The 14465-nt window shown below is 38.6% G+C and overlaps 1 protein-coding gene across 4 annotated transcripts in view; it reads right to left on the reverse strand.

Annotated features, from left to right (window-relative positions):
* The window catches only part of fndc3a (fibronectin type III domain containing 3A), a 45111-nt gene that overhangs the window by 27680 nt on the left and 2966 nt on the right, over positions 1 to 14465 (reverse strand). For 2 of the 4 annotated variants that reach the window (XM_026191570.2, XM_080288638.1), the window contains exon 2: positions 9597 to 9740. In XM_026191570.2, the coding sequence (XP_026047355.2) occupies positions 9597 to 9707 (111 nt within the window). In that variant the 5' untranslated portion in view covers positions 9708 to 9740. The remainder of the gene's footprint in view (positions 1 to 9596; positions 9741 to 14465) is intronic. The other 2 variants (XM_026191571.2, XM_080288639.1) reach the window with 1 other exon arrangement.

Genomic DNA, 14465 nt, shown 5'->3' on the forward strand with positions numbered 1-14465 from the left:
AGCTTAACTTAAAATCCTACTGTCAAATATACCTGCAAACAGCAATGACAGGTTCAAGCAGTTCAGCAGTTAACCAGAGGTCCAGTGACGCTTTTTCAAAATGGGATGTTGAATGAAAATAAAATATGGCGCAAGAATGCTGTGAAGATGCCCAAATCCGAGCAATAACAATACAATACCTTATGTTCTGATCATTTACGGGTGTCCAAGTCTGTAAGATCCCGATTTAGCCCCAATCAGCGTGCCAAATTTGAAAGCTTTTGCAGGACTATATCTGCCTGACCATATAATGTACTACTCAGTAAATAAGCAGGGAATTCAAAAACTTTGTCTTGCCATTCAAAAATACAACTGTAAATATTACCCACCCATTGGGTGCCAGATTTAAACAGGAGAGCCATATTCAAGACTTTAAATGCTCAGTCTAAACTGTACATACATTTGTGATACATACTTAAGTAGATTACTTATGAAATATTTGCAATTTGCAACTTGAAATGGTAATTTTCTTTCATAATTAGTGTATTATTATTATTATTATATAATAACGCAGTTACACCTGCAGTTTCCATCATACTTTACTTTTTTAGTTGCAAGTTTGAGGTGCGCATGGTCTACAATCTCAGCAGCAGTACATACATGTAGTGTCTGAAATGTATAAACAATTGTCTCCAGTTATGTCCTAGTGAGCCTACAATACAGCAAACACTATATAGTGATTGAATGAGTGTGCAAGTGAATTAATTAATAATTTGAGCACAGCCTAGGTGCTACCACAGACAATGGCAGAACAACAAAGATTAAGGAGAAAGTTATTTTTAAAAAAACAAAGCAGAAAGATCCACAACGTCACTGCTTGGCTCCAAAAACCTCTGTGCCCATCTCCAACCCAAGCTGGCTGTCTGTATTAAATGTCCAGATGCAGTAAAGACCAACAGCGTGATGACTTTATTTGTAAGTAGACAGACTCTGAAGAAGTGCTAGGATGCTGCAAAGGTTACTTTTCACACAGATGACTAAGCACTGTAATGTGCAATGGTTTCCCAGTTACATTCACAACAGGGAACAACACAATTCAGTTAAGCTGCCACAAATTTATATAACCAGTGTGTCCAAAGGTTAAGCAGTATATCTTGTTCTCACTGCTATAAAGATCTGCATCCAAGTATGAGCCCTATGCAAAGAGATTGAGGATCAGTACGCACACGCTGTCACACAGGTGGCCACTGCTGTGTTTTATTACCCAGGAGAATGGGGCTGTTCTGTGCGTTTGTGGCTGTTAGCTCTGACGTTTTTCTGCCGTTGGTGACTCAGAGTTCAGGTTTCTCACTATTTGTTCCTCTTAATTGTTTACTGTGTGTTGATGCGAGATAGCAGCTGGGTGGACAGGAAGCAGGAGCCAAATGACACAGGGAAAAATCCTGCCAGTGTCGGAACTAGCCAGGAACTAACGCAGTCTCCCTGCAGCTGATGGCATACACTTGCGTGTGCAATGATGATTCAAACCAATTTAATGATTCTCCACCCTCCAGGATACCCTGGAAACGTTACATAAGGGGATAGGGGGGGGAAAAAAACCCTGAAAAATAAAATAATTTAAAGAGGTTTTCATACTGTTGTAAATAACCGTCTTCTCTGTGCCATTAATTTAGAGAGGATAATCTGTTATATGTATTAGAGCAACTACAAAGCATTACCAAAGCACACAGTCAGTCATACAGATTCATACATCTCATTTACACAACAGCTTCCACTGGCATCTTGTTTACAAAGTTAATTAGTTTTCATTTCTCTACTTTATGCCTCATCATATTTCTAAACGGTTGATCTGATATCCTCGTGTTGGTGTTGTTCCCAGATCATCATACTAAATGTTGTTCCAGGATCAACATTGCAAGTGACCAATCAGAATGTTGTGACGTCATACTTTTGCGACTTCGGGAAAAACCGGCGTAAAACAAAAAACTGTACTTAAGCTGCGTGAAACCGCCTCTGTCCGCCGATCAACAGACCCTGACCCTAACCGTAACCCTTTAATAAACAGTAAGCAGAATTGATATTGTCCTTGCAACATTGGAATTTCATAAATGCACGAATGGCTTGGCGCGCAAAGGAATAACGTCACAACAATGTGATTGGTCACTTGCAATGTTGAACCTGGAACAACATTTTCATGATGGTCTGGGAACAACACCAACACGAGGATATCAGATCATCCCTTTCTAAACACACATCAATACTGACCAAACACTACTGACTGACAGGGTGTTTGAGCTTTGCATTAAGTCATTATATAAAATGATATACAGTAATAGCTTTTAAATGGTTTTGACCTATATTAATCTGTACTTCAATTAAAAAAAAAATACAAGTATATATTTATATTACAGTGCACAAAAAACAGACAACCTTTTTTTTTATTGTCGTTTTCAAACTACATATGAATGAATATTTCACAATTCAGTGGAGGGGATAATTGGTGTTTGAAATTTGTAAATTCAAGACTTTTACCTTTCAAAATCTACATATTTAAAAAGTTAATTGGCCAATAATAAGAATTGAGCAATTAGCTAACTGAACTGAAATGCTGGTATGCAGACAATAAGAAAAACAAAAAAATTCAAGTAATTCACCAGTGACTTCTATATGCAGACAAAGGCAATTTATACCTGATCAACTTAACTATTATACCAGCAGTACTATCAGAGCAAAATAATGATGCATTCTATTTAAATGGGTGCACTGTTGGGATCACCGTTTTGCAAAAATCCCAAATAAATTACAGTACAGTTTGTTTCTTAAGCTGATTTGGATTTTCTCTCTTCCTCTTTTTTATTTTGACAGCCTGACTTGAAGATTTGACTATTCTCACTATGTAACTGTAACATTAGGCTACTCTCCAGCTATGGTAAACACAATATAATGATAACATTTTAAATTACTGACTGCCATAGTCTCAACGATTTGAAATGACTTTTTAAATAAAGGAGTGTAATTCTATGCAAAGATCATTTTCTTTGGTACTAAAACCATGTAATTCTATTCATACGATGTACTAAATTTCTGGTATCATGACATCCCTACAAATAATAATCAACTGAAAATAAATGACAGTATATCCCACATGTTTTACATCTTTCCATCACTCTTTTATTCCACCTCCAAATACTACTGGGTCAACTGTTACTGTCCAGAGATTCTATGTGCATTTCAATCCAGCTGGAGCTAATAAATTTAAAATAGTCTTTTTAACTGAAGCTACTGCAAAGCAATAATAGCTCAACACAATTACAATATAGCACATTTTGTTGTTGAAATCAAGTTGCCATGTTTATAGGGCCTGGAAATCCTTTACTACGTCATTCTGAGATGTAGTTACATTTCTGGAAAGGTTCTGGGCTGCGTATAGTTTGGAGTCAATTTTCAACCAATTCCAACAATGGCTGGGAAATGAGTGCATAGTTACAAATAAAAAAAGGATGTCAACAGCATAATGATAGTCAAGAGAGATTTTCAATAGCTGGCTCTCATCTTTTCTTATCACATATTTAGGAAAATCACTGCCATGCTTCTACCACCATGCTTGACAGTGAAACTAGTGCTAGGCAAGTAATGCACAGCCCTGTTACTTTTGGCTTGTTTTTTTCCTCCCCTACTCAGGAGCACTTTCCATCTGGCTACTTTACCACATAGCCCACACTTGTGAAGTGCTGTGCTGAGTGTACTGCTTCCAAAGCAATCTCTCATTAAAGCGAAGGCACTTTGTTCCACTATCAAAACAGTCCTTGGACTCAAAGTCTGTTTCCTAGCTGAGATTTTCTAGCTTGGTCACTATTTGGTCAGTTGAAAGCCCAGGTAGTTTCACAGTTTTGGCCACATTAAAATCCATGTGTTATTCTTTTCCACTGCCCATGTTTTCTTCTAGATTTCTACCAAAAACAAAAAACAACCAAAGTTAAAAGTTTAAATTTACCTTAGAAACCCTGCTACATATTTATGCATTTTGTTGTTCGGTTGTTTTTTGTTTTGTTTTTAAAAAAAAAATACTGTCTCAAGATACCTAAAGAGCACAATGTATCATATTACATCACCCAAGGGATTTGTCTTCATATTTCCGAATGGGGCCATTGACTAAGATTGGCTTCACCTATTTCCCTGACATAACGGCCAAATTCAGTGTCGTCAAAAAGGGGGCAGAATCTCTGCTACAAAAACTACTTATGGCATTTTAGTGCATAATAACAAAAAAGCTTTTTTTTTCTACAAATCTAGTTATTACTTCCTTCCACACCTTTATCAACTGTAGTTGTCAACATGCAATTTGCTTTTGCATTTGAAAGCATGTTTTGATAAAATGCTGTAATTATTTCAGTAACCACTGCAATGTGTGTCAAGTGTCATTGTATGTCTGCATGAGGGTGCGCCAAAGCTCTTCACACACAGCAGATACTTCAAAGCAAAGGCCAGAGTGGAAAGAATGAAGCTCACCAACAATGCCCATTCGCCATAAGTACAAGAAAATCTAGAACTAGAGGAAAGCAATTAATCAAAAACCTGTTAAGCAAGCAGAACAAAAACTTGCAGATGTCTGCAAACTCTCTGCCAGCAGTCATCTTGTGCCCTCTTAAACCACAGCAGGTAATGAGCTCCATATAACTTATCACCAAATTGTTAACACCACATCTAAATAAATGCTAGTTACAGAAAGGCAAAGCCTGATTTCCTGTGCATCTTAAAAAGGACGCAAAGGCGAATGCTTGTAGACAGTGAAGTGAAAACCAAGAGTCAGCTTCCAACCAGCAGTAACTGTCAAGCAGTGGGTCTCTTCACATCAGTAGCAGGGGGAAGATGAATGATGCCACAGGTCTGTCAGCCAGTTTATTGCAAAAGCTTTGTAGTCTCTTAAAACATGGCCAAACCTTTACTTAATCCAGGGTTATGAAGTCACAGTAATATTTTCTTTTTTTTATAGCCTACACATTTGACAATGGGGTGCAGTTTTTAAAAAATTTACAGGGAAGGCATTTGGTAAGCAGTGACTAAATAAGATTACAACACAACAAAACAGGGGCTTAGTGGTTGTGATGTTGAAACAATAGTGTCGTGTTTTTTTCTTTTTAACTTATTACTATTTAACCTTTGGCTAACGGCTTGTCAATTACAGGATGTTAGTTGGTGAGTGTACGTTTTTACAAACTGATCCAGCCGTTGTTCTGGTATCTGGTTTCAAAATACACAGATGGCAAATAGGAAAATCATCTGCACTGATAACTGGATATTTTTTCTCAGCTCAGAAATACTGTGCCTATGCTTAACTAGTACTTGTGTCTCTTCTGAATACTGGTGCAGCAGTGATGGTGGTTCATCTTACTAGCTTAGAGGAAAGTGTCCTAAACACTGCTGAGTCACGCACTGTTCACCCCCTCACAATAGTTGACAAATAGTGGGCTCACCTTCATCTTCACAGATGATTCAGTGGCTGACCAGGAGACAAGCAGAGTGGGTTGCATTTTTGTCACAACATCTCAAGCCCTCTGGCAACTTATGAGAGGCACATATTCAAGGCCCTGTCTCCTGTGTCTGGCCGACACTAGAGACAGCTGAATTGGGAGTGAGGTCTCACTATCCCACAGTAACAGTAGCCCACGCATGAGACACAGCCACAAGCAGACCACAGACTCATGGCTATGTCCCCGCTTCAGTTTTTGTATCTACCATTTAATACTGAGTATTACACTTGACCAAAGTCGACTTCTCATGTTTAAAGCTCATCTCATGTTAAAAATGGAAAACTGACAAGACTGCATCTGCACAGACTACAAGTGAAAGCAATTTCTTCATTCAGTGTTCTTTCAAAGCCTTCTCTCAAATGTGCTACTTTGTCTTGAATTAAGCAGCTATTATATACATTTCCCAAAAGGTTGGATGGTTCCTTGGCAGGCTTTCTAACAGAAACTGCACAGCAAGACGTCTGTACCAAGGACTGATACTAATTCCCTACAATCTGTTAGGTTACGAACAGACCTAAAATCCATCAAAACACAAGAACATAAGCACAAAGAGCACAGAAACATTAAATGGCAGGTCTAATGAAAAGGAGTAATGAACAGAAAAAGAACATATATCCATCAGCACAGCCAACAGCTAAGTACATAAGCCATTAGCTAGGCTTAAACATTGACAGAAAGACTGATTCATCTGTTACCAATTTAGCTACAAACCAAACGGAAAAAGCAGGAAAAAAAAAAAAGGGGGGGGGGGGGGCTTAAATGGAAAGAAGCAGTGAATCACACTGTAGCCAAAGTTATCTCTTAAATAGAATCATCTCAGGTAATGACCTCCAGACAACAGCTTCCTCTGTGAGTCAGAATAATTGGTCCAATAGAGCGTTAATACCAAGCCAAGACCGGCGAAAGAGGGGGAAAAAAAAACTAAACAACAACAACAAAAACAAGAACAAAGAAAGAAAGAAGTGTTCTTGTAGCTTCTCTAACTTAAAGGTCAGAAATAAAGGGGTCAGCCATCGCTGTGAATCCTCTTCACTGTCACCTCAGTCCTGCCTCATTCTGTCAGGGCCCAGACCCCTCCAGTGGTTCCTGCTCCTCACTCTGCAGCTGTCATGATATTTATGCACCTCCTCAGACACAACACTACACACATTAGATTTACAGCATCACTCAAACAATGATGGGTTGTAACCCCTATATGAAATATTGCAAAATGCCAGTATTATTTTCAGGTGGCCACAAACTGTGCCACATGTCATCTGCACAATGTACTAAAACAAACAAAACACAACAACAAATAACCCCAGAAGGGTTTTTCTTACCTACAAACATGTTTGGTCCCTCACAAAAGAGATTTTAGACTATAGTAAAATAAAATCACCAGCACAAAAATGATAAGAATCAAGACTACAAATAGCACTTTAAATGTTTCTGACATTTGTGTTTATCAAATGGTCAAAAATAAGATAAAAATAACATGAAAATGCAAAGATTAGGGTCAGATAATGTCATAAAAAAAAAACCAACACTGAAGGTGGGTGTGCAGACAAATTAATTTGTATGAGGGCACTGATATAAAAGTTGAAACTATTGATGGACTGACTGAAAATAATCAATAGATATTAATCATAGTTAAAATAAATTACATGTAGTTGCTGTGCTCTGGGCGCCACAGTGCTTTGTGTGTGTGAACCACCACTATCTGCTCTTCAAAGGGAAAAAAAGAACAGTAGAACATCACCAGCAGGAAACCCACTGCAAGCATGACACACCCATGCAAGCATGACATGTACCCATACAGCATTGCTAAAAATGATAGATATAGATGGAATAGGTTGACCTTGAAAATGTGCCGCATAATATCCAGTTTTGTCACCCTTTCATTGAAAAACACATACATAATGGATGCTATCCAAAAGGTTACCTTGTGGAACATTTCCTATTTTCAGCACTGTGTTCTCAATATTTAGTTTGTCATTTTTTAAGCTATTGGTTAAAAATGTTCATCCACAACCCAAATCTATTTTTTTATTGTGTTTGTTTTTTTTAAATATACTATTAATAAAGCAGTTACTCAGCAGTAACTACCACACAAGGTCCAATTTTGACAACAGAAAGAAAATGGTAGGGAAAGCAAAGAAAAAAAAAAAGAAAAAAAAAGTGCCATGTTGATTTCTGCTGCCATCTTTCAACAGCTTCATCCACATTCCAAACCACCTACCCAAATAAGGTTTACCAAAGGGTACACAACCACAAACTGCTTGCATACAATTTAGAATCACCAATCAACTCAACATGCATGGCTTAGGACTGTGGATGACCTGGAGTACATAAGCGAAAACTGTGCCGGTACAGGGAGAACATGCTAATTCAACACAGAAAGGCTCTGGCTGAACAGGAAGTAGAAATCCAGAACTTCCTTGCTGTGGTAAGCACTGCACTATTGTGCTGCCCAAACATAAAATTGTCACATTAAATGGAAAACAACAGTTTTTGTATAAAGTAGTGAATGGTATTTGGTTAACCCCTGGCCATGCAACATGCCCCCAAGTTAGTCCCCATGGCATGCCACACCTTGCATGGAAGCTCTGTCGCCACTAGTGTGTGAACAGAGAGTAAAGATTACATTATTGTATTTTATTCATGTTTTATTTTCATTTACTCTAATGTAACTTCTGACAGGGCTCTGTAAGATTTTTTTTTAAACAACTAAACAAAACAAAATTACATATTTTTGGTATTTGTTTTTCATATGCAAGTAACATGTAAGTGATTTTCAAGGAGCAGGGGGTGTAATTATGTAGACCAGGCAGAAAAAGTGGCTTTTTATTTCCTCACATTTTTAAACAGTTTAAACATTGACACAGAACATGTTCAGGTAATCAGGTAAGGTCTTTGTGGATGATGGTAATGTAACCGAATTCCCTGAGGACAACAGACCCATAGCTGAGCACCGCAAGCAAAATTTGATCTCTGTTTGAACAAAGCCTGATTCAGGTGAGGGTTTTTCCACTGTGGAAAATGACGGCAATGGCTAGAAAGGCATGTTTGTAAGGCAGTGCTAATATTAGCAAGTCTTATCAGGACAAACTGCATAAGACTGGGGAAGTGACAAAAAGATATCACTGTGGATTCCCTGCCATCCCCCAGGAAGTTGGGGAAACTTAAACAAATTGGACTGGTGACCATCAAAATGACAGGGATATCACAGAGGCTTGTCAGGACCGCTCAATCTCACCCTGATGCTGACAAGAGATGATTGAGGCAGGTGTGGGGTCCAATCCATTTCCTGTACATATATAGCAAAACTATCAAAACCGAGAGAGGAGTGGCACCTCTTGCCTGTGAAATTTGTTCAATGAGCAAATGAAGTGAGCACAGCAAAACCCATTTTGGCTGTTTCAATACTGAACTGAGTAAGAACTATAGCGGTATAGTTTGTTTAGCATCTGAAACAAGCCTTCAAACAAATTGCAATTGACAAGAGGTGGATCTAAGTTCATCTGATAACAGTTTCTTACCAAAAAAAGCAAAAAAAAGCAAAAAAAGAAATATAATTTCATATAAAATATAACAGTCAGCCATAGTAAATAACTCTACAAATGTAGGGTTTCAAACACTTTTTGGATTTATTATTGCATGACACAGGAGTCACTGCTGGACTGTAGATATTCTGTAAAAATCCCACAGAAGTGCGTCTCTGCCATGCTGGTCAAAAATATTACCATCACTGCCTCCAGTGTTACTACTTGCGTAGAAGTGCTTTAAGTGCACCAGTGAAAAATTCTCAATTTCACTGATGGAGTTCATTTATGTAGTGCGATCAATGGCATCAATATCTCTGACTCAAGTATTACACAATAGCTAATCCTCCCAACACACACAAAGAAACACCTTTAGCCCTGAAATGAAATCAAACTCACAGCAGCTCTACACCTGAACACCTAAATGCCAACAGATAAAAGTAGAAGCACCATTTAGAACAAATTTCCTCAAATGTAATCCCAAGGCAGTTTTGTCAGAAATGAACTTGGGCCCAACAGACTTAAGTCAGTAAGTGTGACTAATACTGGACAAAAATTAGTGTACCTGCTGGGGGCCCTCCCCGTTGACCATGGCTGGGGGTGGTGGTGAGGCCAGGATTGGGAGTTCAGGGCTGAGAAGCTGGCCAGACTCCAGAGGTGGCGTGTGGTCTGCCATGTCTCCCTCATTCACACCACTGAAGAGGTACTGCTGCAACGAAGACAGAGTGATCAATGGAAATGTACAAAGTGTACCAAAAAGGTTTATGACGTCAACATCTAAAGTCTTGGGAGTCATTCAGCCTGTGCTGAGAAATACATTTACCTATAATGTCTGCAGGCTGCAGCTTTTTTCTCCTCTCTGTCTGTACACACTATTAGTCCTTTTCCACTAGTACCTACTCGTCCTGGCTCAACTCAGCTTGACTGGGTTTTTGCGATCTTGCATTAAGTGGTAGTAACTGGTAACAAGTACTTTTTTAGTACCTACTTGGCTGGGTTTTCTGGGCAAGCTGAATTGACCGGAAGATGTGATGTCAACAGACTGCATGCCACTGTCAACGGCATTACTTGACAAGTCACGAAAGCAACTCCATCACAGAAATCAAAACCGGCATTTTGGATGCCTATAAAGAAATCATGGTACCTTTATAAGCTACCAAGATGCTTGACAATTTTGAGCTTGCAGAAAACGCATAGCAACTTTCTCAGAAGAAACAGTAGTAAGCATGAAGGACCAGGGTTGATCCTTCTGGGTCCCCACATTCATAAATTAGATCAAATCAAATCATCAGTCACCTTTTAAAGACTTATTAGTAGAGCTGGGCGATATGGCCTAAAATCCATATCACAGTATAATTTGAAGCATGTGCGGTAACGATATATATCGCGATATATATTCTTTTCTTCTGTATAACGTATTTTACACACTATAAGGCACACTTAATATCCTTTAATTTTCTCAAAAATCGACAGTGTGCCTTATGTATGAATTCTGGTTGTGCTTACTGACCTCAAACCAATTTTATGTTGTACACAGCGCGCAGAAATCTGTCAAAAATGTTTTAGTACGACTTTGGTAAGCTATGAAGCCGCATCGCTTGATGGATTGCCAGAGCGTTACGGCTACCGTAGTCAGGAGTCTGTAGTGACTTCTGTAGGGTTACTGAAGTTGGACTAGCTGGTATATAATGATGTCCTACGTGATCACTAGCAAAACACCTATGTTAGCATAACATTAGCACAGTGAAGCTGAAAGATGGACGCTAAACCTTTTCCACTCGATCAAAGTTAACATGAGGTTAGGGACAAATGCAATCACATGGCAGGATGCTGTAAGCAGACCAAACTTCAGTTAGGAGAAAAACTGAGATAATCCCTCCACAATACGAGGTTAGTCATTAATATACTGCAACAACATGGGAATAGAGCAGCTGCGAGAGAATTCAGCATTAATGAATCAATGGTAGGGAAGTGGAGGAAGCGCAGTTTTTGTCTTTCCCCATATTCCAGAAGTCCTTCGTCTCTTTGCTATGACTGTTGCCTGGCATTATTTGCAGATGATGTTGCAGCCACTGCAATGCTTTCGACCAAAACAGGCGCAGCTTGATGACACCATCAACATGCGCTATCGCCGTAGAGCGGTATAGTCAAAATCTCTACTGTTGGCCAAATTTATATCGTTTCTACCGGATATCATTTATACCGCCCACCCCTAGTTATTAGATCAAACTAACTGAATTCTGAATTATGTCAAGATTATCACTGATCATTTTGGGAGTTTCTAGTGACATGTTTTTTTTTGTTTGTTTGTTTTTTGTTTTGTTTTTTTATGTACAGAGGGGCTAAACTATGGCTACGTCCACAGGTACACGGGTATTTTTGAAAACGGACCGAAAATGCCGTTTACGTGTGGACGAAAGGTGCAAACGCATAGAAAAATCTGCGTTTTCAAAAATACCCGGGTACGTGTGGACGTAGCCTATGTTGGCCACATTGTAAAAAACATTAAACAACCAAGTTTAGCATCTACAGTTGACTTGGGATGACAATTATTTAAAAAACAAACAAACAAAAACAACAACACTACCTTGCAATGACAGAATTGGCTGTCTGGTCCAAAATGAAGAATATTCATTACTCTAATATTCTAATGTCTCCATGTAAACCATTCATTGATAGTCACGACTGACAGCTTGCTTACCTACTCTCATGAGCACCAGTGATTCTGACTTTTGGGGCGTTTGACAAAAACTGTGACTACTCTAAAGACACACAGTTCCCTTCTGTTTGCTAAGGAGAAACAATATTTTGCAGTATTTTATCAAGTTTATTGTGGTAGCTTGATTACTTGACCTGCTATGTGCATAAATTTGCCAATGGTGGCTCAGTGTGTTTTCAGTAAGCTCATTTTTGCTTTGCTGAGAGGTTTAGGGACATCAAATCAAGCTCTAACTCAAAACAGTGGGTCAAATCACAACACTTGACACACATTTTGTAAATTAAGACACAGACATGTCCTAAGGAGTGGCCTTAAGATGAACTAGTGGCAATTTGGTGCAAAGCTTAATTTATTTCTGGATACATCCATCGTTTCTCACTTCCAGCAACATAAACTCTATTGAAAGATATTTCTCTGATGCGTGAGTTGAGGATGGCATCTTGTCTAAACCCAAGACTAAATGCAGAGTAAAAAATGTCGTGCAATTAAAAAGTTTTTACAGTCTTTATTGTTTCTTTCTCTTGATTAGAGAGTGTTCAATGATTCACACTGAAACTGTATATACACACACAAGGTTGGTGGTCGATAACCACCTCCTCAAGTCTGCGTTCAACATGCTGAACACCAAAGTGCTTAAAGTGCAAAGACCAAAATAGCTTTATAAATTATGTATGTGATGTTTAAACGTTGTCCTTAACAGTCTGTACCAGAAATTGTATTGGATTAAGGAAATTATTGTTTTATTAAATGTACAATGCCAGTTACATCTTTACTGATTCTAAGACGTTAGGTCTGTGACTGCTGATGTTGGCACTGTTAATGGTAGCCATTCAGCAAACAAATAATCCGCCATGATGTTTGTACAATTTGGTGCATGTTACAAAATGCCACACATTTCAGTGACATTTAAAAGTCAATTTTATTACTGGAAAATGTGACTAACAGTTTCAAATGGCTTTTAAATATACACACAATCTTTGTATAGCCAATATTTGACCCTCATCCGTTTCAAAAGGCTCAATTTTGGCTGTCTACTGAGTACTTAATTACATCACACTAGCCAACTAGTCAGATTTTTTCCTCGTTTAATAACTTTTTAATCAGATATCAGGAATATCTTGTGTGTGTGTGTGTGTGTGTTGACCTCTTACTATGCATTTTCGTGCACCGTGAATACATACAATAACAATGTAATGAAGCAAATTTAAATAAATTGTGCTGGGTGACACGAACGGAGAGGAATCCTAATTCATGCAAGTTAAAATATTTCAAAATTAGATGAAAAATATGCATCATCCTGTGTCACTAAAGACCATCAGCTGGACTTCTCTCAAGGACTGTGGATAAGCTTATCATTGGAATTTGAGGGCAAATGGAGTTCTATGGTTCAACTTCAGTTTTATAAAGAAGGAGGGCTTAAGAAACTTTGTAGTAAGCTGTTAAAATATCTTACTGTAACTTGCTTCCAGCTATTGGTCATTAGGGCTGCCACAATTAGTCGACTAGTCACGATTACGTCGACTATCAAAATCGTTGACGACTAATTTAATAGTCGACGCGCCGTTTGAAGCTTTGTAGGATCCCAAAAGACGCAGGAATAAGTAGTAGGATTTAAGAGTGTAATAACGGACTGAAACATAAGATGGCAGCACTGCATGTACAAGGATGCCAGCTGCCGTTAAACCTCGAAGAAGAAGAAGAAGCTGTGTCCGGTATTGTAGCTGTGTCCAAATTCAGGAGCCGCATCCTCCGGTGCCCGCATTTGGAGGACGATTACGTTACAGCGACACGACAAAAACTGTCCAAATTCGAAGACTCTGACAAATGCGCCCTTCATTTCCCCAGATTTGAAGGATGGGTCGGGTGTATACTTCGTGGCCCAACCTATCCCAGAACTCATAGCGCGGCCCTACTCAGTTTCCAACAATGGCAGCAGCTAGTTAGTTTTAATATTACTCTTATTATTCTTTCTGGGTCACAAAATAAATGTTTAACATATTTTCAGGCGAGAATGTAAATATGACTCTTTAAGCTTCAAATAACTGCTCAGTTTATCAAGACACCACATATTTTCAGAAGCGCTCCAACATTTTCGGAGAAGTCTGTTACCCACCAGCTCGAAAGCTAGCCGGGGTTCAAGGCTCACTATAGCCGGTGGGAACACCGGACTCCCGGCAAATCGTTTTCAAACCCACCGCCGTCTTTCGCTACTCAGGTTAAACATATACAAGTCACTTAGATAACTTAAAAATGTTATTGTTTGGCTTTTTTCAGTATTTTATTTGTTCCTGAGTAAATCGGTTTGGCTGAGATTAAAGTTATAGTTTTTACACAGCTGAATAAACGTCAAGCAGACAACTGATTATCAGAAGTGTGAGATGCTCGAGAATATACTCCGGTGTCCTGTTATATTTTAGATAGCAAGGAGCAGACGGCTGAGTTTATTAAACTTCACCGAAACAATCTGCAAATTTCATTTAAATTTAATAAACTATCATCTTGTCTTTATTTTTAGTTAGCACATAGCTTAAACACTTAAAGCTGTAAGCTAATGATAGTTATATAAGAGCAGATGCATGCTGGTGCAATAAGCTGTAAGTTTTACGTCCAATGGATGCATGATCTGATTAGTCAACTAATCGCAAAAATAATCGGTGACTAGTTGACTATCAAAATAATCGTTTGTAGCAGCCCTAATAGTCATCCTTGAACCAT

The sequence above is a fragment of the Astatotilapia calliptera genome, chromosome 14 (genome assembly GCF_964374335.1).
Source record: "Astatotilapia calliptera chromosome 14, fAstCal68.1, whole genome shotgun sequence".
Lineage (NCBI taxonomy): Eukaryota > Metazoa > Chordata > Actinopteri > Cichliformes > Cichlidae > Astatotilapia > Astatotilapia calliptera.